Source organism: Quercus robur, chromosome 1, assembly GCF_932294415.1.
Source record: "Quercus robur chromosome 1, dhQueRobu3.1, whole genome shotgun sequence".
Classification (NCBI taxonomy): domain Eukaryota; kingdom Viridiplantae; phylum Streptophyta; class Magnoliopsida; order Fagales; family Fagaceae; genus Quercus; species Quercus robur.
Genome location: NC_065534.1, coordinates 35,149,770 through 35,175,074, shown reverse-complemented (window position 1 = coordinate 35,175,074; position 25,305 = coordinate 35,149,770). Strand labels below are relative to the sequence as shown.

Below are 25,305 nucleotides of genomic sequence, written 5' to 3'. Positions count from 1 at the left end.
TAGTTATTTTAATTATTAAATTAAATTAAATATTTTTCTCAAAATGAATATTAATTAATTGATAATTAGAAAACCCAACACTCTTAGGGTTATTATGGTTCCATAATGGCTCAATTTTGAAGATAAACTCATAATTATCCATTAAATATATCAGAAAAATCAAAGTTAAATTAGATATGCATGAACCAGAATCCAAGTGCAGCATACAAAACAAGAATTTCGGTACTTTGAGTGTAGAGTGTTGTATCTTCGCCTTTTGCTTGATTTTTCTTATGCTTTCATTTACCTTACCATTTTGGGGGGTTAAAATGAGTTAGATAATATTCAAAAGAATCCTTGGGCCTAATTCTGAGAGACCTCTTCACATCAAATAGAGGGGAAGTCCACTCATTTGGAGGGCCTTTGGAAGATAAATTGTCTGATATTGAAGAAATTTTCTTTTCATTTTGAAGTCCCTTTGAGCCATCTTCTAAAAAAAAAGTCCATTTGAGCCACAAATTTTTGAAGAAAAACCATCCATTTTTTATCTAAAATTCCATTCTCAAATTTTTAAAACAACCACCTTCCAATCTATCATCAATTGTTGTCTAAACCTAAACACAAAATACCTGAAATATGTCTCTGTCTCTCTGTTTTTTTTTTTTTTTTTTTTTTTTTTTTTTTATGTGTTTTAAGCATCATAGCCTTAGGCCCTTAGCCATAAAATTGCATATTCCCAAATCACGTAAAGGCACATTCATTCTTTATGGATTCAATCAGACAAGCCTAGTTTATTAGGCAAGTCTATATGTCGAATTCTAAGTTTTCACCACTTTGCCTTAAAGCTCGATTAGTACCTTTGCCTCTCAAATAAAGAGAGTGGGTTTGATAACTAAGTTCATGGTCCCCTTCAAAAGATACAAGGAGAGAGAGAGAGAGAGAGAGAGAGAGAGAGAGAGAGAGAGAGTATAGATTTCTAAGAAACCAAGACAATTGAAGTTAAGGTTCTTTAAAGCAATGAAAGTTTTGGAGATGTCATAAGTCATTATGCATAATACAACATTATATTGAAGTTACATTGGCAAGGAGTTCTTGCAAGAAACATTCCAATTACACATACATCAAAGAAACTAATATTTATAAATTTCAAAGTAGGCAACATATACAAGGGCTCTTGTATTCATATTTACTTTAACTGATAGACTCTTGTTCTCAAATAATGGGCATGTGATCAAATTTCGCTTACACCAAACATAAATAAGCAAGCAATTACCCAAGTGTGTATAAAATTCACGAGCCTTTAGTTTTGAGGCTTGGTTGTATTAGATCCTAAGACTCACCATCCGTGGAGGTGGTTAGATGCCCTCAAAACTCTTTATCTTGTGGGTCTCAAGGTTAAGAGATCAAATATTAGCATGCCTCACTATTTCTCGAGTGTCCTTATGGCTTGTCGAATTAGGGTATAAATTTACCATGGTAGTAATCATATCTACAAACTCCCTTTTTTTATTAATTAAAAAATATATAGTTTTAAATCCTAAGACTCCAGACCGATGTAGTCAAGATTGAGGTTAGTGGTGAAGGAGAAAGCCTTTTAAGAGATGTTGGTGAAGACTGAAGCGGATGCTTTTGAGGATTTTGAGACCATAGAGAAACTGGAGTTTTTCCCCTTGATTTTTGTTTCATAAAAATAAATAGGGGTCAAGTCGACAATATTTGTTCACTGGTCTAAAAAAATCTTTATCTATAGCAATTTTTTTTTTTCTTCGAAGGGTCAACAATCCAAATTTTCTAGGTTTATAATTCAAATTTTAATTCTATAGTTGCTGGCTACATTTAGAGCTTAATCATACATACTACATATAACGGTAACGAGTAATACCATGTATACCATACGAGCCTTGTTGGGTTTATCATTTGAACCGCTCCTTTCTATGTGCTAAGACAAAAACTCTTACCATCAAGCTACACCCTTATTTCAATATCAATCGACAATTGTATCTCATTGGATGTTCCTAAACAACATCTCGCAATTGATTTTCAGTTAAGTGAAAATTTCCAGTATGACAAGGACTTTTTTTTTTTTTTTTTTGAAAGACCAGTATGACAAGGACTTGCCGCATAAAGTCAGCATTCTTGGCCCAAAAAAAAGCTACTTATCAATAGAATTAAACACCCTGATTTTCATAGGAAAATATTCCAAGAAAAGGCGAATAAATGTCACCTATTTCACAAAGATAGTGATTATTTTATTTATTTTTTGGGACAGGGATAGTGCAATTGTTTTTGATCATATACTCGGTGATGATATTTGGGCCTGGATTACTGTGCAATTAACGCACCAAACAAAAATTGTAGGTCCATACCAACCGGCCCACTTGTTCAACCCACTAATGTCTCCTTTTTTCTTTCTTTCTTTTTTTTTTTTTATTATTATTTTTTTGGGGATAATTTAATGTCATTGTAAATATAAAAAAATATGGTAGCGAAAATATAATGGCATAAGAAAGGAACTGAAAATATTCCACATGGTCAAAGACTAACAACATGAGTTACATGACGGTTTATAATGCAATTGTGATTGTGAAGGGTTCGGCCATATCCTCACGCAACGCAGGTACTTCATGGACCAGTCTTTTAAGCTATAACTAGGCAGCACACTATATTGCTAAGCATGCCCAGTATCAGTATGGTGCAGAAGAAAGGATTCGGATTGAAGAGTATTGTAAACTAAACTGAATCTAGATTTGGCTAATGCTTTCCCTATGGAACTGCTTTCTATGGATTTTTTTAATGAAATTATATGATATGGGACATGCGTGTGTGTGTGCGTGTGTGTGTAAGAGAGAGAGAGTGAGAGAGAGAGAGACACTACATAAAATTAATTTTCTAGAGGTTTAAATGAAACTAATAAATGTATAATTTCTATGTAAATCCGGGCTAAGTCATCCATGTAACATAAAAGATGTTTCACATTTCAAAATGATACCCAAACTTCAGCTCAGGCCTGAGAAACCAGGCCTAAGGCTAACATTGTAAATGTGGAATCAGAGTCTTGACTTTGGTGGCCACAACTAGTGTAAAAGCCCTTCAAAAAAAAAAAAAACCTTGTGTAAAAGCCCAACGAAAGATGACAAGGTAGTTAATTGACCCAAATCCATAAGATGCATTAAAAAAAAAAATATATATATATCTATATATATATATTTATATATCTATATATATATATTTATATATCTATACTATACTACTATTTAAGGGGTTGCCCCTATTTGGACCAGATTTATTTTTGTTCCAAAATAACCCTACAGTCTATGTTTAAGTAGGGGCAAAACTTGGTAAATATGTTTTTTTTTTTACTTTTACTTAAAACACTACCTACAAAATAAGATCACACTCATGTTAGTTTCAAACTCTTCTTCATTATAATTTGTATTTGTTTCTTACTCAGATCCTCTCAATTTTATGTTCTTTTTCTCCCTTTCCCCCACTGCAAGAAAACCCTTACAAATTATGATGAAGAGCCTAGGCCAAGGTGTAAGGCTCTAATGTTCCCTTCGAGATTTTTCTTTAAAAAAAAAAAAAAAAAATCTAACTTCTATTCTTCTCTAAAAAAAATTTTTATAACTCAATAATCTCAAATCTGCTGTAGCTGGCCTTAACCAAATCAGGTACTTCCTCTTTATTTTCACTATAAATTCAAACTATTTGTTTGATTCCGATTTTGCTGTCTCCATTCGTATTTTATAATTTCTCATTCTTATTCGAATCTTTAATATATGTTCAGCATTAGATCTTAGATCTGAACTTATTTGATCTTCTTGATTATTGTTGAGGGCCATTTGTGAGAATCCAGGTAGAAAGAAGAAAAGCCCAATAACAAAGGCAGCAAAAAATTGGCAAGCAGATAGCAAAACCATGAGGCCCAAGGTGGGCTTAAAGAAGCCCGGAAAGAGAGAAATAACATACCCATGGGCAGTATATGATGTAGAAAAGTGAGAAAGGATCGCCACAGACCCAAAGTAATGCAAACTAAGAAAGTAAGGGGTTTATGGCAGGCCCACGAACCCCAAGGATGAGAATAAGGTAATTGGGCCAGGGAAGCCCAATGAAGTTAATAAAAGCTCATGGGAATGCAGAGTTAGTAAAAGGGTCAAGGAAGCCTAAAGAGAGCAAGTGGGTCAAGGATGCCTAAGAGAAAGATAAAAGGGACATAGGAGTCCATAAGTAGGAAAAACCAGTGGTCATACCAAGCCATTGGGGGAAAAGAGTAAATGGCTGGCCTAAAGAGGTCTAGCAGAATTGAGTCATTACAGTAGGAATAACTGAACAATATGGCAGGAAATGAGGGAAATCAAGAAGTGGGCCAAAGAAATATAAGGTCCATCATCAAATAAGGCTCAACTCCTAAGAGGAGCGGGAAATCAAAAAAGCAGCCCACATAAAAGGTCAAAGAAAACAAACGACAGGCTATACAGGCAAGCCTCCAGACCACGGAAGACGAATGGGCAGCAAGCAGATTTTGGACACATATGGAAGGAAGGCACGCGCAAGGCCCATGCACCACCAGCCTGTACCCAGTCAATACAGAACATGGTGAGGTCGGGGGTCAGAGATTCAGAGGGCATGGTTTGGTGGTGGGGAGAGGGGAAAAAATATATTTTTGAGGTTCCGACTCAGGCTCTTTTGGAGAGGTGTCCTGTTGGGATGACTTACTACCCAAAAGAAGTAAGCTGAGTTGGAACCACTAGGTGCATGCCATGAGGGATAGGGAGAGAGAAAGAACCCAGACCGTAGCAAGAAAGGGTGCCACGGCAGAAAAGCAAACAAAATACCCTTCTTTGTCCGGTGATAGGGGGTGGCACACAGACGGAACAATGATGGTCGGCCAGTATGCCCAGATTAGACAAAGAAGGTTAAGGGCTAAAACAGTAAAATCCGGTCATGGCAGACACTATAAAAAGAGGATCTTGCTGTGAACAAAAAAACAGAGCAACAATGGGAACCTTAACTAAGAAATAGGAATTTGAGGAGAAAAACCAAGAAATAGAAAAAGAAACGAGTAGGAAGGAAAGAAAAAAAACAACCAGAAAGAAAATAAAGTGAGAATTAGAACGGCAGGCATGCACCGGTAGATCGATTCCCTCTCTACCTCACGAAGTCCTGCTCTTTGTGAAAATCATAAGGAGCCTCTGTACATAAACCATTCAGGTCTGTTTCTCTCAGGGCAGTTAATCTCCACGGCAGGACTTTTCCTGAGAGATTAATTGTGTTGAGAATGAACGTTCTTTCCTTTCTAACTTTGCTCCTGCGGACCAAATTTTAGTTGATTTCCTAACATTTTGATTGACCCATACATATTAATACTTGTTCATTTTTGTTATGTTCTTTTCCTTCTGTAAAAGTGATTATTATTCATGTAGTTGTGTTTGAGGGTTGTTTGGTCATTTCCCACTGAGTGGCCAGATATTTTATTTATTTTATTATTATTATGTCTGTCTGCCACAACTTGTCTGAAACAGCTCTGCTTGTTGCAAGCACGTTCCTGGCAAACCTGGCCTAGTTTGTGCACAAGCCGGACCAACTTGAGCTGCAGCTGGACCGGTCCTAACTCCCTTATGCAGAAAACTTGGGCCTAGTGCCGCAAGAAACAGCCTAACACCGCTAGCACAGCCCACTACTTTACAATTATATTTCTATTTGTGTTTTGCAATGAGAATTAGAAAAATGGATTCATAAACCTCGACGTTTGCTATCTCAGGCAACATATATTGAATAAATTATTACTGTAAACGGTTACTTGTGATGGTTTGTTTGATTGTGGTATTGTTAATCATAATTTTTTCTAAATTTAGAATCCAAAAAAGAAAAAAAACTTTACTTACAAAAACAAAAGTTCAGTTCTAATTGTTTCGATTCTATTGATATGTCAATGTACATTGCACTTTTCTATTTTGTTTTTATAAAGATATTGCACTTAACTCTATTTCAAAGCATAAAATATATAGGCAAAGGAGAGTGATTGACAATATACAACCATATTACTAATATATTTGTAAAAAAAAAAAGCCACTGATTGGATCATTGGGCTTTAATGTGGACAGGTTTTTTGTGCTGGAAAATAGACAAAAGTGGCTACTTCTCCCGTTCTCCCTACTCCGTAATCAACTGGAAACAAAATTTTTGAAGCACAAGGTACAAAAACCACGAGTGGTGCAGGGTACAAGCAGTTGAAACTTGAAACAAGTTTATTTATGGGGCGGCTTTTCTTTAGATATTTTTGTCAATTTTCTATTCCTAAGCGGAAAGAGTTCTAATCAAGTTACAAAGTGCCCAGGTTTTTTGTCTTATGTATTGTATTAATGTAATAATTGTTTTGTTATTAGTGATAATTGTTCCATTTTTCTCAATCTCATCTCTTTCATATGAAATTATCCCTAACAATTGTTGCGCCTTTTTACTACAACTTCTTTTCATTTTTTTTTTTATGGAAATACATTTTTTTTATAAATTAAATGATATTATTGGTGATTAAGTACCTGCTAATGTTGATGGCCTTTCTTATAATTTTTTTTCTTTTAAGGATTAAATATAACTTCACAACTCCCATTTTTAAAAAAATTGCATATATTAGTGCCTAGGTTTTATTGACTTTGCCATATGTATTCTCTTAACGTAATAATTTTTTGTTATTAGTGATAATTATTTCATTTTTCTCAATCTCATATCTTTCATATGAAATTATCCCTAATAATTGTTGTGCCTAAATAATAGGGGGAAGTTATCTTTAAAGATAAAATTTAAAAATGATGGAGAAATCTGCTTTTAAAGATAAAATTTAAATAATAGACTAATTTTAGGGGTAAAACCTAAAACGTGGGTTTTTTTTTTTTTTTTTTTTTTTTTTTTTTTTTTTTTTTTCTTTAAAGATAAAATTGTAAAATCATGTGATTCTAAATAATAGGCAAACTTTTAGGAATAAAAATACCGGGTAAAAACCTAAAAACGTTTTTTTTTTCCTCTTTTCTTTAAAGATAAAATTATAAAATCATAGAAAAAATGGCTTCTAAATAATAGGCAAACTTTTAGGAATAAAAATACCTAAAACATGGGTTTTTTTTTTTTTGGCTTGAAATTGTAAAAAATATCAGAGCAACGTTCAAGGATTCACAATTTATTAACTGAAACAATAAAATAATGGATATTATTTTTCACCAAAACTCTATTGAACATTGCTATCCTTAAACAAAGCAATTTATCCTTGACAATATTGCACAATCCAAAAATCTGAGTCTCAACCGTAAAACAGAATAAGGAAAGTAAAAAAAAAATTGTAAAATAAAAAGAAAATTTAGGATTCTAAAATCCTAAAACAAGGGGTTTTTTTAGAAAAATGATATGTCTATAATATTTTTACAACATTTTTACAATAAATCCTAAGTGGCAGGTTGTTACTGGTTGTTATTGTTAGGTTAAAAAAGTAATCTCAATTCTAAATTCAAATTTGAAACAATAAAAACTAACTACCTAGAATTTGTTGTAAAAATGTTGTAAAAATATTGTGAACATAGCACTTCTATATTCTTTTTTTAATGTAAAACTGTGCTGGTTAGTAGGCTATTAGTAGAGGATTCTAAAATCCCAAAGTTTAGGATTTTTTGCTCGAAATCATAAAAAAAAATTAAAAAAAAAATACTACAAATTTTTAGTCTTAGGTACAGTACCTTAAATGCTGTTCCTTAGGTTATTTTCTTAAATTCGATCATATGGCTACTTAATTTAAAAAAAAAAAAAAAAATACTAGCTTCTGAGCACGCACGTGAGCACGTGCTCAGAGGCTCTTCTATTTTTTTGGGTAAAAATTAATCATATGCATAAATTATAATTTGGAATTAATATATTTTTCAATCACAAAAAAAAACCTAGGGGTGTGATGAGTGTCTCCTTTTTTTTGTGAGCGCGTGCTCAGAAACTGGTATATATAAAGACTTAAAGAAACCTACAAGGAGTTTCATAGAAATACTATATATTTTTTGCAAAAATACACTTAACACCCTTGTCATTTTAGTCTATTGACTTTGTTTGATTAATTGTCTTTTAGTCTAGTAAGCTTTAAAATTGTAATTTTAATCCATTAACCTTGAAGATTTGTCATTTTAGTCCGTTAAGTTTAAAATTTATCATTTTTAATAAGTTAATAAAATAATTTCTATAATTAATTGTTTAATGTTAAAAATGTCAAACAACATCTTTTTAAGGAGGTTAACATAAATTTTTTAAGGACAATGGACAATAGGACTAAAGTGACTGCGTTATCAAAGTTAATAAATTAAATTGACAAGTTTTGTTTCTCAAAAAAAAAATTGACAAATTTTAAACTTAATGGACTAAATTACAATTAATCAAAGTTATAGGATTTAAAGTGTATTTTTGCCTAAAATTTTCTTAAATATTCAATTTTTTTTAATCATATTCAAATATATATATATATATATATATATATATATATAGATCAATGCCCTCGCCCCACTTAAACCCTAGTCATGAATGGCGTAGAACCCCACGCAATAGTAACAAACTTTTGACTTGTGAGGTTTTTTGTTCTAGGTAGATAGTAACAGATTTTTGAACCACATACATAAGTCATCCCAAAACAATGTTATTACAACTGTGCTATGAGTTGAACCCCAACCATGTGAGAGTTAACTCTAAAACTTTTCGGCAAGACCATACAACTTGATGAGGAAAATTTCAGACATACCCTAGAAAGGGATGATTGAGGATTAGAAGGACAGATTGACACCCTAAGGGACGATCATTCCCCGAGGAATAATCAGTCCCTAAGAGATGATCAGTCCCATAGGGATGATCAAACCCCTAAGGGACGATCAGTCCTAACCAAAGACGACCCTATAAAGGATCATCAGGCCCAACAATCCCCAGTGCTAGGCCCGACGATCCTTGATGTCAAGATGACTCGTCATCTAGGGTTTCCCATGGATATATGGGGCCCATCTTTGCATCCTTATATGGAAATTACTTGCACACTACGGCCGAAGATCCTATCACACAATCAGATCTCTTATATATGGAAATGCGATCCCAAGTATCTTGGGACCTTTTCTTTCTACAAGGAAATTCCCCCAAATCAAGGGATTTTAGTCGGCTCTCTACCACTATATAAACTATAGACCTTACCGTTCTTGAGGTACGTGAATTCTCTCTAACTCTTATACTCTTAAATTCTTGGAGATTCTTCTATCACTGATTTAACTTTCAGAGGGTTTTTGACCGGTATCCCATAGGTGCCCTTTGATTGGTTTTCTCTTCTATTCTTCAGGTACCTCCATTGGCGCATGTGTGGACGATCAACTCACTGACGATTTTTGCGCATCGTCACAACCATATCACATAAAGAATTATACATACTAGAATCTTGAATTAAAATGAGAAAGTCATGGAGCACCATATATGACACTTTGCGAATTTGTTAGTGGAATAAGGTTTAATGTTTTATCATGTATGGAAAATACGATGAAAAGTTAAAACAAGACGAAGAATCACAAAATATTAGTCTTGAGTTTTGTTGAATCTATCTTTTAAAATGATATTTGCTCTCACTCATAAGAAAGTTTACTATTTTATTCCTAACAATTGTATTTATACAACAAAACTTGAATTAAGATTGCTTAGAATTTAAAGTCACGAGAATTATGGATTCTTGAGAGATTATATTTATATTGTTCGATATACTTAGAATTTGATTTTTTTAATATCATATTATATAAAATATGTATTTAAATATATTGTAGGGAGGTGGCTTATAAAGCCTAAATAAACATTGGGCCGTAGGTTAAAACATGCCCAAAACCTATCCTTCCGAAGTGGAAAGTCTCTCTATAGGGCACATACCTCGGAATACAAATTGAAGGTAACCAAAGGGTCAGCAAAAACCTCCCTAAAGTACTTGAACCTCGAACTCTAACCCAACGGAACCCACCACCTTAGATCTGTTCATGAACAACCATGGAAACCATCAGAGGTGGATCACTTCAACCATACTACCCATGTCAACCTATGTTTTGAGCTACCAAGGAATAGTTCTAAGGTGTACGTGGATATTTGAGGATGCTTTCTGGATCTTCCTAATAGATCTACAACAACCTACTTGACACACTTGCATTAATGCTATAGATATCTGATTAGGATAAGATAAGAAGCCCCAAAAGTCTTTATTCATCCTAACCTTGAGAAAATGAGAGCCTAATGGGATAGAAGGCTGCCCAACTAAATTATGACAACATGTGCTAAACAGCTAAAGTTCATACTTGAGAAGAAAATGAGGCAAATAAAATAATGTATAAGGATGAAAAAGGAGAGGGAGGGGGAGTCTAAAAGGAAAAAGACGGATAGAAATAGGGGTTGGTTGTTTTTTGAGATTTTGAGAGAGAAAAGAGAGAAGAGGGATACACAGTGAGGAATGTAACAATAAAGTTAGAGCAACAAAATCTTAGATACTATTTCACTAGTAACAAGTTGTTTGGTTCTCATTCAAATCCCCATTGTGGATTACAATGAACCCATAATAGAAATTAAGTAGGTTCCAGTTAGCTAAACTGGTAAAGTCTTTAATGGTTGAATAAGAGATATGATAAGAATGATTTAAGTGTTGCTATGATTTGAGTGGAGTGGACTAGGAGCTGTTGTGATTAGAAGTTGCTATGGCTGTGATCAAGAGCTGCTATGGCTGGGATCAGGTGCTGCTGTGTTGTTGTGTTGCTACCGTGTGTGTGTTGCTTTGGTAATTTGTTGTAAGCTAGATAGTAACTAATAAGTTGGGTAGTTAACAATTATAATTGCGGAATGTTCAGTTAGTTATAGCTGTGTCAAGTGATTGGATGGGCAGTTAGTTAGTTAGAGGTAGTTATAGTGTTGTATCATTGTAAACCATAGCATTGTCATTCTGTTACAAAGGTGTAATCTGTTAAGGAGAAGGCATTAATGAAGATTGATGTACAATTCTTTAATGGTTGAATAAGAGATATGATAAAAATGATTTAAGTGTTGCTATGATTTGAGTGGAGTGGACTAGGAGCTGTTGTGATTAGAAGTTGCTATGGCTGTGATCAAGAGCTGCTATGGCTGGGATCAGGTGCTGCTGTGTTGTTGTGTTGCTACCGTGTGTGTGTTGCTTTGGTAATTTGTTGTAAGCTAGATAGTAACTAATAAGTTGGGTAGTTAACAATTATAATTGCGGAATGTTCAGTTAGTTATAGCTGTGTCAAGTGATTGGATGGGCAGTTAGTTAGTTAGAGGTAGTTATAGTGTTGTATCATTGTAAACCATAGCATTGTCATTCTGTTACAAAGGTGTAATCTGTTAAGGAGAAGGCATTAATGAAGATTGATGTACAATTCTCTATTCCTTACTCTCTTTATTCTCTATCTCTCTCCCTATTTCCTTCACCGTTCCATTCATTCTCTAAGGAGGCCTAGTTCCCTCGAAGAACTATTAGAATTGCTCCCATCTTGATTAGGATAGGAACAAGCAAATTCCTATCAAGATTTGCGGTACACCGAAAACTGATTGATATCTTAATCTAATGATAAGGAGCTATCATGAGAAGATGACGTCATAGGTTGAAACTCTCTAAAAAAAAATTGTGACTATAAGTGCTAAATTAAACACGCTTTAATTTCATGCCACATACATAAAGTTGAATTGTTTTAAATAATCTTATAAACATTATTTTAGTAACTAAATAATTATAATTTGACCATTATAGATACATTTAAAAACAACAATAATACCCTTGAATATTTACTTTGGTGAAAATAGTTATTTTTGTTTAAAAATTAACTTTATTTAATTTGTTAAAAAAAGTGAAAAATTATTTAAGTATTATATTAGATATTCTCAGATATACAAGTTTTGTGGGAATAGATATTTCCTACCTAAAAGGTGGGGGAGTTAACTCTCATGTTTCATGAGAATTGAGATACTCGTGAAAGTTATAATTCTCAAGAATTTTGCCAAATGAACAATCAAATTTTTATGAATTTTCACAATTTAACAATTCTTATCCCAAATCCAAGCATAATGAATAGTCATATGTTGAATAAATTGTCAGGGACGTTTTTGCGACAAGGTCGAAAATGCGAGAATGGCCCAAATCTCCGCTTGGGTTCTTTAGAAGTGTTTATTGTGGAGAATCAAGTCTAAAATTCCAAATGTATAATGAACAAAAGGCTAATGGTGCTTTGACAAGAGAGAATCAAAATGATAATAACAAAAGTGCAGAAAAAACATAAAAACATAATAAGTCTGAAACTTCGACCCACAGTTAGCGAAAAGAGGAAATTAAGAGAGGTTGTGAGGAAGAGAGGGAAGGTTCCCCTGTACCCATATTTCCACCATTATGCTTTAGAATTTCGAGAATGTTAGCTGGCTGAATGGGCTTAACAAAAGTGCAGAAAAAATATAAAAATATAACAGGTTTGAAACTTCGACCCACAGTCAGCGAGAAGAGGAAATTGAGAGAGGTTGTGAGAAAGAGAGGGAAGGTTCCCCTGTACTCATATTTCCACCCCTAAGGTTCAAAATTGTGAGAATGTTTCCTGGCTCAGTGGGTTTTTTCTTTCAAGTTTCAACTCTAAGGGAAAAACGTGGTTGGTTCATTTTTGAACTGAAGAAAAAGTCTTATATTGAGTTTGGGGTGTTGTTAATGACTGGTTTTTTGATAGTAGAAGGGGCTTTTATCCCCCATGACACTAATTTAGTGTCTTGGCTTGGGTTGCTTTTGTTTAGGGAAGAGTTTGACATGCTTTTAACATGATTTGGGAAATAAAGGGGGTTTGCTCTAATTGGCTGCCCTTGGTTAGACATTTCAGATTATTGGAACACTTACTTAAGTGAGGGCTAACTGTTGGAGTTGGCCAATGAGAGCTAACTATGTTTTAAAGGTAAAAGCGGGTTAGGGTAGAAACTTTAGGTCACGGTTGGCCATAGCATAAAAGCTCTCTTGAGGTGGAAATTTCAGGTACAAGACTTCCTCCATGAGCCTGATATGCTACTGGTGTCCCTAGTCCACTTGGTAGCACACTTGGTTTGGGCTCATGCAAAAGGTTCGAAAGAAACCGACCCAAACCCTCCAAACCACACTTCCTCATTTTCCCCCATGAATCATATGGGCTTGGGCCATGCTTAAAAGAATAAAATAAAATATAATACATGAATTGAGCCCACAAGGAAGTCGGGCTTGGTTGAATTGAGCTTATAGAAAATGAGTCGTGAAAATGGGTATCAACATAATTACTATCCTAAATTTTATAATTTCCTTGCATATGAGTATTGTAGTAAAAAACTACATATAAAACATCTAAATATATAACGAAAAGACAACAACGAAAAGACACTGCTGAAATGTAAACATGAAGAATCATAGCCTTTAAAGTAGTGGTTAAAATTGTTACTAACCATTAGAAATAATCATCTGTTACTCAAAGCACACTTTTTTTTTTGGGTACAATTTGTAAAATCTAAAATCTCAAACAATTTTGCTAAGAACTTCGTTTTGAGTGAACAAAGGAATGAGGAAATAATTTGGGACAAGATCTAGAAGCTAAATCTGCAAGAGAGGCGTAAAATGATGCTATGGTGAGCTCTTCAAATGTTCTTACAACCAGAACTAAGATATTCAGCTCCATTCAAGGGTTAGACACAAGCTACCCTTTATGTGGCCAAGCTTTAAAGACTCTAATCCACCTAATTCTTCATTGCCCCTAGTCAAAGTTGGAGGGTTCAATAGCATGTGAGGCCTTCATACATATGCAAAACTCAACTAGGGACCTTATCAATCATTTTCTAAACCTCACAGCTGCTTTTGTGTGTCAAATTGATCGAAGATGATTTCATCCTCTTTGTAGCATTGGCCATGAATTTCATATGGGGAAAGCAAAATCAAGTTGTTCACGATGGGATACTTCCATCTATGCCATAAAGAATTTCCCTGCTCTTTCAAAAGCACAAAAAGCAAAGAATTGAATCCTAACTATCTTCAAGAGAGACCTCTCAGGACCATTCCACTTGAAAACCCAATCAAAATTAATTGTGATGCAACGATGTCCAAAAACCATTTGATGACATACTCAATTGCCAAAGATTGGATAGGATCCCTGGTATTAATATTTGAGAAAAAAAGAAGACACCATGGCCTTTGTCAAAGTAGAAGCGGAGGCCATCAAATGGTTAATCCAATTAGCAAAACAGTAAAGCCTGGGCAATTTTTTATGTAGAAAGTGATTCCAAGTTATGTATAGACTCTTGTTTGTTACCGTTGTTTAAATAACAGTTTTTAGTGTTTAAATAACATTATACATATTTTCACACACTTATCAACACACGTATTTTCAAAAAATACAAATAACTTTATTAGAAATCTCTTACCAAATGGACAAATGCCTTGGCATTGCTCCTCCTTGGTGAATATCCAACCTAATTGAAGAAATCCATATAATCTCTCTGGATCATTTGAGTCCTATTTCTTCTCTTGGGTTTTTAGAGAGGCAAACTCCTTGTCCCATGACCTAGCCGGTGGGCTTTCTTGGAATTGCACTCAAGCAAATAAAACTGTGTTACTTTTATAAATGATAATGAATGAAAGGACTAATTTGATAGAAACATTAAAATTTAAGCATTGAAATGACAAAAAAAAAAAAAGGTACAAAAATGAAAATTCACCCAAACTTAAATACATGTGATTTGGAGTTTCCCTCCCTTTTGTTCTCGAAAATTGAGTAAGCCAACCTAACACCATGTTTTAGACTTCAGTGGGATGGGTTTGTGTTGACCATGTTTTTCATGGTTAAAAAAGAAACCCTTACCCATAACCCGTTTTCATCATTTGGTTTGGATCCAATTTTAGTCAAGTTTTAGGTAGATAATAATGTGGTACACATTCTATAAAAAAAAAAAAAACTTGGGACTAAAATTATATGGACCACAATACAAGATGTGACAATACATTTCACCAAAAAAAAGAAAAAGAGTTTCTCAAAAAAAAAAAAGAGTTTCCTCGAAGTCGACAAAACTGGAGCAGTGTGGAGACAATACATAAACATGATACGTGTAGATGTAGTAGACTCTCAAGTCTTCAAAAAAGTGAAGAAGGGGCACGTTCCCGCAATTAAGACAAAATCGAAGGGCATTGAGTGGAAATCCCTAATATTTAAATGACAGCGACGCAGAGAGAAAAGAGAAGCCAGCAGCCAAAAAAGCCAAACAACAAAGAGCTATCTATCTCTCTCTCTTTAATAGACCCTTCTTCTCTCTTTTGTGGTTCGCTCTCTTTCTCTCGCTCTCGCTAGCTGTGTCCCTGGGTTTTCTATAGTGCGCTTCTCACACAATCTCATCCTCTTACAGATTCGTTGTCTTCTTCTCGATCCCCAAACTGTAAGTCCTTTTTTCCTCTAATCTCCAGCCCTAATTTCTGGATCCTTCTACTCCTTTCCAAGATCCCTAATTTTTTTTTAAAAAAATTTATTTATAAAACCTCAATCTGCTTTAATTTTTATTTTTTATCTTCTCCAAAATTTAATAAAAAAATTTGTGTTTGAAAATCGAGCCTATCGATTTGCTTTTTGATTTGGATGTTGCATGTCAACGATTCGGGAGTTTAGGTCGTCGATCTTGATTTTTTATTAATTAATTAATTAACATTTCTATTTAATATATGTGATTGGTGAACTTGCTCTGGTAGATTTTTATTGAATGATCTGTGATATATTTGCGGCGATGATTATTGAATTTCATTTCTTTTTTGTTAATTTAATTTTTAATATTTGATCGGAAAAATGCCGATATGTTGAATAATTAGGGCTTTTAGGATTTGAAATTGGATTTTTTTTTGCAAAAAAAGAAGGGCTTTAGCAGTGGTTTGCAGATGCCTTTGGGTTAGCTTGGGCATTTTCTTCAATTTTTTTTGTAAATTTTGGAGTTTTTCTTTAATATTATCTTTGTTGCAATATATCATATATTTTAATGTGAATGTGGACCAAGTAAATTGGGCAATTGATTATCAGTAGCTTCCAGCTATGAGCTATCAAGAATTTCCGTTTTTACTTTCCAAATCTTAAAAAAAAGAAAAAAAAAAAAGGGAAAAGTGTTTATTTTGTGTGCGGAAAGTGAAGGATTTAGCCCCTGGATCAAGTGGGTTCAGTGAAGTGATGGGATTTTTATTATTTATTTATTTTTGCGCTTGATAATTTAAAGGCTTTAAATTTGCAATTGCTGTTGTACCAAAACGAGAACAATGAGTTTTTATTTGCAAATTGAAGCATATTGAACATGTTGGTTGTACAGTTTTGTTGTTAGAATATTTAAATTTGTGTTTTTTTTTCCTGAATTTTTATCAGGCAATCATGAGTGATGAAGGAGAAAGGACTTGTCCTCTCTGCGCAGAAGAGATGGATTTGACTGATCAGCAATTGAAGCCGTGCAAGTGCGGCTATGAGGTTTGATACTAATTCCTGTTTCACATTTCTAATAAATTTGCTTTTCTTAATGTTATTCTGAAGCTTTGTCCACTTTGTCACAGATATGTGTTTGGTGTTGGCATCACATTATGGACATGGCTGAAAAGGATGACACAGAGGGGCGGTGTCCTGCATGTCGTTCGCCTTATGATAAGGAAAAAATTGTTGGGATGGCTGCAAGCTGTGAGAGGTGATTATTTTTTAAACATTGTATATGCTACTGCCAAGAAATTGATAGTTCCATTTGTTTTTCTGTTTTCATTTTATTTTAATATAAATTTCATTGCAGGTTGGTGGCCGAAATCAGTTTCGAGAGGAAAAAATGCCAGAAGGCGAAGACCAAATCATCTGATGGACGTAAGCAACTTAGCAGTGTTCGAGTGATTCAACGGAACCTTGTCTACATAGTTGGCTTGCCTCTTAATCTGGCAGATGAAGATGTACTCTCTCTCTCTCTCTCTCTTGTGTATATCAGTACCTTTTCAGTTGAGTTTTTTGGAGGAGCATTTGAATATTTCTTCTTTAATGTTTTATGCAGCTTCTCCAGCACCGTGAATATTTTGGTCAGTATGGTAAGGTTCTAAAAGTGTCCATGTCTCGGACAGCTGCTGGTGTAATTCAACAATTTCCAAACAATACATGTAGTGTGTAAGTTTCTTAATGTCTGTTTTGTTTGGTTACCGAACGCACCCAGTGTGAAACATTCTGCTATTGCTGTTTGAAATTTTATTATATAAGTTTTTACCTGGAAGTGTAAAGTAAAAGTGTTGCTTAAATTTTTATTATATATGTATCATAATTTGTCTTTAGTGTATTTAGCTTATACGATTTTTTCCCCTTGTCACATTTATGGTCTCCTGTTCCATGGGGTTTTGAGCTGTTTAATATGTTTAATTTTTATGTGTTTTTTATTAACTTTTTCAGAGTTATCTGTATTATTCTTCTTACTAAATATCAATTCATTCAGATATATTACTTACTCAAAAGAGGAGGAAGCAATTCGTTGTATTCAAAATGTACATGGGTTTATTTTGGATGGTAGACCGTTGAGGTAAGTGCCTGATTATGTTTTTTTAAACATGCTTCTTTCATCATTGGGTTGGATGAATATGCACCATTGTAGTTGTATGCTTAATAATGTTCGAAGTTTGTATCAGGGCTTGCTTTGGGACTACAAAGTATTGCCATGCTTGGCTGCGAAATGTGGTATGAATCATTACTTCTAGATTGGTCTTATGACTTATTAGCAAATGTTTTTTTTTTCCCTTCCAAGTTTAGCGTAATCTAATTGGGTATGAAACATCTATTTGGTACAGCCTTGCACCAATCCTGATTGTCTCTATTTGCATGAGATTGGTTCTCAAGAGGATAGTTTCTCTAAAGATGAAATAATTTCGGCATATACAAGGTATATTTATGATTTTGTACTGTATAGTAATTTTGAAGGTAAATTTTTTTCCCCCTAACCTCTTCCTATGGTGCTGTTTAATGTAGTCAAAGACCTACCTCATTATAATGCATATATTGTCTGTTTGGCTAGGGCTTATAAGCTGAGCATTTAGCTTGTATGTACAACTTTTTATAACCTAACTTTTTTCTCACTTTTTCGAAGTACATGTATACTTTAGCACACTTTCGACAAAAAGTTTCCAGCAAAAAGCTAAATAAGTTGTTCCCAAATGGACTAGTGAAACCTAAATATCAGAAATATGATAATTCTAGACCATTTGCTTGGAGTTATTATTGTAACAATTGGAAATTCCACTAGTGGGATGGGTAAAAATGAGATTAGAATTCTGAAAGGCTTATATCTAAGAGTGCATGCTTGTCATTTCTAGAACTGAATAGAAATCTCAAGTTATTGGTGAAGTATAGGATGTGGTTAGAGTTTGCGTTTTTAAATTGTAAAAATTTGGTAGGAAATGCAGCTGAAAAGTTGATTATATATGCATTTAGGTGCTCATCTTGCAAAATCTTTCAAATGATTTTCCTGCTTTGTGCTGCTTGATAGTTATGTGGTGCCTTCATTGCATGATTAATTAACTTGCATGGTGTTTTTAAAGGAGTAGAGTTCAGCAAATTACTGGTGCTGCAAACAATATGCAACGGCGTGCGGGGAATCTTTTGCCACCACCAGCAGATGAATATTGCAGTAACAGTTCTGCTTCTGCTGCAAAACCTATTATCAAAAGTACAAGTGTAAGAGAATACATCATAAAATCATAAGCATTTTGCTTTACACTAAGCATAAAATTATCTGGATTTTACTTTATTGTTGTTATTGTTGTTGTTGCTTTTATATAGTTGTGTTGGTATGTGTGCATGTGTACTTTTCAACAAAGCAACCCAACACTCAACAAAATTCTGACTAAATTATGTTTGATCTTCTCTAAACAACTTTTGAAATTAATTTAGGTATGGCCTTTTCTACAAATTCTTTGATTGACTTTTCATTTATTTATAGTTATTAAATAAATATGTATCATATACAATATTTTTAATCGAAAATATTTATGCTTATATGTACGCTTGATTTTCCTAGAGTATATATGAATAAAGTGGAGGGTGAGGTCATTAGTTCAGCACTTTTTTATAATTTTTTTATTGGTAAGTTATTCACAGTTATTGGTTCAGCACTCATTGAATGTGTGTAACTGGCTAATCAAGATATTTTGGCTTGAGGATGTTTAAGACGATTTGATCAAGACAATCATCGGCTTCTCGCATTCATACTCAAGCAGGTGTTGTAATGTAGGATAGGATCAATGATATTTTGTTATTAAGTACTCCTGTCCAATTATGTTTGTCCACTTTAGAAATTCAACTTTTCAAGGGAATATCATTTAATGCATTCTCTTTGAAATAAAAAAATTTCAGTTTTCGAAACTACCATTATTTAACTCTAACAAAGCAAATAAAAAAGAATTATTGACTTTCCAAATAAAGTAAAGGTTAGGATGGGAAGGTATAAAGATTGTGGTTATCGACTTTTCACAATGGACAAGTATTTTGGGACATCCCAAATGGCTATGGTTGGGACCAGAATTCAGGAAACATATAATAATTATTAGTGCTAAAGTTATATCTAGTGTTCATGATATTTAAATATCCAGCTTTATGATTTGACTCATAGAGATGTATGATTATGATTCTCCACCGAACATTACTCCATGCAACATAGGAGTGAATGGATGATGTTATTAGTGAATATATGGGATTTATAGAACATTAACTCTTGTTATTCAGCTATCATAATTGTGATGGAAAACATCAGCATCTATGTTGATGTTAACTGAAATTGGTTACATTTATCTAGCAGAATGTGGCAAGTGTTGTTAGAGTTTCTCCACCAAATTCAAGTTCTGGTAGCCCGGTAGCGCTCCCTCCTGCAGCCTCATGGTATGCAATTTTGCTGGGTTTGGCCTTAATTTTGTTGATCATAATTACTTGTCTTAAAAATTTGATTACTTGTACCAGGGCAACACGTGCTCCAAATGGCCAGCCACCAGCTGCCAGTATAGCATGTGCAAATGGGCCTTCCAAACAGAAAACTGAAGCAGTTAGTAGTACATCAGTATTTTCATCAGCAGTTGCAGGCACAATTCAGGCTTCCACATTGCATGGTGATGGCAGCAAGAAGCCAACATTAAATGAAGATATTCAAACCATAAACCCTCAAAGTAAATCCGAATCATTGAAACCCTTGAAACAGCATACAAGTATGGATTGCCTAAGCAATCCAACTGAGAAACTTGCCATACCGGATGGAACTCATGCTTCTTTATCATTGAGCAATGAGTTATCTTGTCCACCAGCATCCAAGGACAATGATGGAGGCATTAATATGCCACCAGACATTACAGATTCTGCTTATAATACAGGGCATTCTTGTGCTTCTGTTCCTGAAAAATTAGGGGTGGTTGCTAGTGGACAGATTCAGAACTTATGTTCTGTTATGTCTTCGATAAGCATTGATGGAATTGCAAGAGATGAACACTCTGGTGTAGTCAGACCTAATAGTTCAGAGTCTGATCCTGTTTTGATTAAAGCGCCTGGAATTCAAGGGTTACAGCAACATTATGCTGAGCAATACAGAGAACCTGCAACCACAACAGTTGGGAAAGCTACCCCAATTAATGGGGTGTATGCATTAAGTGAACAATGTGACTGGAGATCAGATTCAAATGGTCAAGTAGCACAGGATAATGCTTCTGAAGTGGAAGACGATGTACTATCTTTTGATAGTCAAAGACTCAAGGATCCGGAAGTTGTGAGTAGGGCTACGTATTTGCCTAATTCAGCTAATTCACTCCATGCTTCAAGGTCCCATCCATTGCCACATAGTGAGGTATACGGTGCAGTTAGGTTAAACACTGATCATCCAATATCTTTGGATAATAGAATTAGTGAAGGCTCACATCTACATTCATCTAGCATTTCGGTATTATCTAATGGTTTCCCTGAGAACTTGGTCGGCAATGCCTCTGGTTTGGATAGGTCCTTGGATCGCTCCTTTTTACTTCCAAATGAAGAGAGAAGAAATCCGATGGGACGATTTTTGGGTGATGTAGCTAATGGTGACAGCAATGCTGTTATTGATAGAGGAGAGAGCAGTATAATCTCAAATATATTATCATTGGACTTTGAATGGAATGAATCGTTGGCATCCCCTCAGCGTCTAGTTAAATTGTTGGGTGAACGAGATAAAGAGTCTAGTTCTCTCAAAATGTCAAGTTCTTGGAAAGGACAAAATAATAATAATCAGTCCAGGTTTTCTTTTGCAAGGCACGAGGAATCGAGAAATCAAATATTTGATGTACAACCATCTTTTAATGCAATCGAGCAATTTCCAAAGAGCCGTTCATATAGCCAGGATTTTGCTGAAAGAGATATGTACATGGATAAAATTGGAATTGGCAATGGTTTCTCTTCCCGAAATTTTGAAGAATCTGAATTTCTTACTAGCAGTCATCCTGTTATCTCTTCTAGTAAGCTTTCTGGTGAGTGTTGTTTTACATTTCTTTGAATTTTTATTTACCTCCTATGATTTTATGTTGGCAAACCTAAGTTATATAATTGCATCTGCTTTTGTGTGATGTCTTCTTGATCATCGTGGTTCTATGTTTGTAAGCTTCTGCTTGCCATTATATTGATAGCTTGTAATTTGTAATTAGTCTGGTTGTGCTTCCTCACGTACATGAATGAGTCTAGATGTTGATTTTGATCATAAATGTATATGTTTTGGGTATTTTCTACATTTGAATTTGGGGCTGCTGTAAAGTTGGCTAGGCAGTGCTTCAGTCATTGGTGTGTGTTGAAGGAATTTGTTCCAGTTCCTCTGTTTTGTTGTGTGTGGCCCTATTAAGCGATTATGCCAGCTATTTGTGTGAAATCTCCTGTATCTTGTCTTATACTAGCACTTTTGTTTTATCATTTGATGAAAATTCATAATATATCTCTGTTTCCTTTTAACAATCTTTTTATTAGGTTCAATGTGGTATTTCTCTTTGCTGGAAGGGAAAAAAAAATTGACATGTTGACCTTTATCAATTTTGCCTTGAATTAGGTTTTTGATATCTAATATTTTTGCAGAATTAGAGAAGTGATTCTGCTATGTAGTTCAATATTTCTGGGTGGAACTCAGTTAAATAACACATCCTTAATTTACTGTTGAAAGCTACCACATGATCTCCCCCTCTCCCCCCCCCCCCCCCCCCCCCCCCCCCCCCCCCGCGGCGCCCTCCCAACCCGAGAGAGAGGGCTGTTTGTTACAGACATTTTGTTTTGTGGTGTGCAAATAGATTAGTCACTACTTATCAAAAGAAAGAAAATGCTGTATGACTAGTTTGCCCTTCCAATTCTAAAGACTGCACTATGTTTGTGGATTCTATGATTTGGGGGCATGGAAATATCTTTAATGCTTTGACATGTACACAGGATGTCATACATGTCAACTTCAGAGTTCCCAAAATCCTTTCCGGTTTGCATGTGAAGGTGTCAAAAAGATTACAAAACACCTACCAGTAATATATTTTCAATCCTAATAGATCTGAAAGTGAAATAAGATCTTTAGGACAGTTCGTTTGCCACATACTAGATATGGATCTATGAGTCCAGTTACTCCGCGTGAAAAGGCATGCATTGTGCATGTCTAACATGGTTGAACAATGGTGGTGATCATCTTGGATTTTTTTTTAACTGCTGGTGAAAGTGGATGGCATAAAATTGGTTGTTCACTTGTTATGGTTATGCCAAAAGTTAAATCTATTGGATATTTTCTCTTTATTCTACGTTAAAAAACTTAAAAACAATTTTGGTTTGTCATGTGATATAATGTGTATATGTGGAAATGGTAATTTTGTGCCTACCATCTCTTCATGTTTTTCTTACCATTGTTTATCAGGTGTTTCGAGAGCACAAATTTCTGCCCCTCCTGGATTCTCAGTTCCAAGCAGGGCCCCGCCCCCGGGTTTTTCATCTAATGAGAGAGTGGACCAAGCTTTTGACCCTATGGCTGGTTAGTTATAATATAGTTTGTGCTGATCTTTTAACAGATTGTTATAGATATATTCTGTTCAAAATGATAAAGTATTACTTTTGTATTTTTCTTCTCAGGAAATCATCTGCTTGACACTTCCTCCTTGTTGAGAAATTCCTATCAGGCACCTACCTCTGGAAATATTGGTAATACCGGGGATATTGAGTTTATGGATCCTGCAATTTTGGCTGTTGGTAAAGGGAGAATTCAAGGTGGGCTTGGCAATCCGGGCTTGGACATGAGATCAAATTTTTCCCCACAATTAAGTGCCTTTGAAAATGATGCAAGAATGCAACTATTGATGCAAAGATCACTCTCCCCGCAGCAGAACTTAAGATTTTCTGACATTGGAGATAATTTTTCTCACCATAATGATTCTTATGGCATTTCCTCAAGGCTTGTGGATCAACCACAAGTTAATAATATATCCCATTTTGCACAGCTGCCCCTCCAACAGTCTAGAAGTGCGCATATGTCTAATGGCAACTGGGACAATTGGAATGAAGTTCAAAGTGGAAACAGTTTGGTTATGGCTGATCTCCTAAGAAATGAAAGATTGGGATATAACAAATTTTACAATGGTTATGAAGATTCAAAGTATCGGATGCCCAGTTCTGGTGATCTCTATAATAGGACATTTGGGATGTGATCTTGTCGCTTATAAGAATGATCTATCTTTTACTTGGCTGGCAATATTATGCTTAAACAGAAAAGCGAAAATAATCTTTTGCAATTTGGTGGCACTTTATTGAGAGGATGTACTGACTCATAACTGGTCTCGTTGGGCAGCCTGATGAAGGATCAATCTCCCGAAAAATGTGGGGTCTGGTTGCCAGTCGGTAAGGATGAAATATTATTTGCTTTTGGATAATAGTTTTCTTTTGGGTGGCTGCATAGATTTTGTGCTTCACTCTTATCCCTTTCTTTTCCACACACAACCAAACACCATTTCTGTTCCATGAGGAAGCATATACATTTCTGTTTCTCCCAACACTTCCTCTCCCCCCCCCCAATTTGAGTATTCTCTTTTGATTTTTGATTCCAGATGGACACTTCAAAATATCTTTTAACCTTCCACTTCAAATGTTAGCTTTCACCTGCAAATCCTGATTTCAAAATTGTGGGACAGAAATTGAAACTAATTTAGAATTTTAATGGCCTGAGTTCATGCCTAGTATCCAGTATAAATCATCTGATATCAAGGTGTTTGCATTTTCCAATGCTCTGAGAACAACCTTTTTGTTCTCTTACGTTCCCTTCATTAGGAACCGTATGGTTTACAAATCAATGGCTTTTCATTGTTAATTTGGGTAATTGAAATTTGTTCTCTCTTATTTATTGTTGTATATCATTTTTCTACATCTGCAGGTGAACGAAGCTGCGATTCTACAAAGTAACATGACATTGTAACATTTGATGGATGGGAAAGGGTTGTTATTAAGTGAATGCTTTTAATGATCTAATTGGCAAGCAGACGCTCCTGATATTTTCTCCTAGTTTCAGAAAGAGTTGAAGTCAATGTTGCTCTCACTCACCAATTAAGCGGATGGAATCTGACCTTAACTTGTTTTTTTCTTTTCTTTTTTTTCTTCTTTCTTTTTTTTTTCTTTTTTTTTCTTTTTTTTTTTTTTTTTTTTTTTTAATTTTTAAAAATTTTGAGTTCTATACTACTACTACTGCCTTCACAGTTCTACTACATGTATGAAGTGGCCGGACCCTGAGTGGTTTGAGTTTTGGGGGAAAAAAATGCCCCTTACAGTTTTACAATATGACAATCTTATCACATGTTTCTTCTACATTCTTTTGTGGTTTGGATGTATACGTGTTTAGATGTTTCGAGTCTTCTGACTTGTCATGCTTCATGTTTCAAAAATTGTTGAATATATTTCTCTAAAAAAAAGGTCAAATATACATTGCTAGTCATTAAAATTGGGACAACACCTTTGATTTGAGTGCAATTTCAACTGCTCTCGAAGTATACAGTGGACTCTTGTAATAAATGTTCTAATAATGATTAGTGTTTCAAAAAATTTCATGAGGACGATTTAGTTAGTAGAAGTAAAATTTATATTTATATATTGTGGGTTAATGAATCCAACCATTTTACATCAAAGTCTGATCGAATAATTTTTCCCCAATAGTCAATTCACATCATAATATCAGTTAGGTCTGGTCTTTCTACATCATCTGTAATTTCTCTTTGGTAATGAAAGGTTTATGAGGTTAAAATTTGTGCTGTATATATTTTTATAAGGT

The 25,305-nt window shown here is 34.6% G+C and overlaps 1 protein-coding gene across 3 annotated transcripts; it reads left to right on the top strand.

Annotated features, from left to right (window-relative positions):
* The first annotated feature begins 15,232 nt into the window (after positions 1-15,232).
* Positions 15,233-24,845, top strand: LOC126732997 (uncharacterized). Of its 3 annotated transcripts, none has more exons than XM_050436117.1 (14): positions 15,233-15,429; positions 16,392-16,490; positions 16,574-16,701; positions 16,801-16,951; positions 17,050-17,159; positions 17,479-17,562; positions 17,669-17,717; positions 17,828-17,919; positions 18,581-18,710; positions 19,828-19,910; positions 19,989-21,511; positions 22,915-23,028; positions 23,127-23,888; positions 24,418-24,845. In XM_050436117.1, exons 2-13 carry the CDS (start codon positions 16,398-16,400, stop codon positions 23,696-23,698), a joined length of 3,129 nt encoding a protein of 1,042 aa, XP_050292074.1. In that variant the 5' UTR covers positions 15,233-15,429; positions 16,392-16,397; the 3' UTR covers positions 23,699-23,888; positions 24,418-24,845. The 3 variants fall into 3 exon arrangements, with proteins under 3 accessions (XP_050292074.1, XP_050292073.1, XP_050292065.1); XM_050436116.1 differs by having other exon boundaries at positions 18,575-18,710; positions 19,831-19,910; XM_050436108.1 differs by having other exon boundaries at positions 18,575-18,710.
* The last annotated feature ends 460 nt before the right edge of the window (positions 24,846-25,305 follow it).

Bases quoted from the DNA above. Each gene is read 5' to 3' on its own strand.
- LOC126732997 (XM_050436108.1), top strand. From the start codon at position 16,398: ATGAGTGATGAAGGAGAAAGGACTTGTCCTCTCTGCGCAGAAGAGATG. The intron at 16,702-16,800 runs GTGATTATTTTT...ATTTCATTGCAG, and splicing joins ATGGCTGCAAGCTGTGAGAG to GTTGGTGGCCGAAATCAGTT. The intron at 17,920-18,574 runs GTATATTTATGA...GTGTTTTTAAAG, and splicing joins ATAATTTCGGCATATACAAG to GAGTAGAGTTCAGCAAATTA.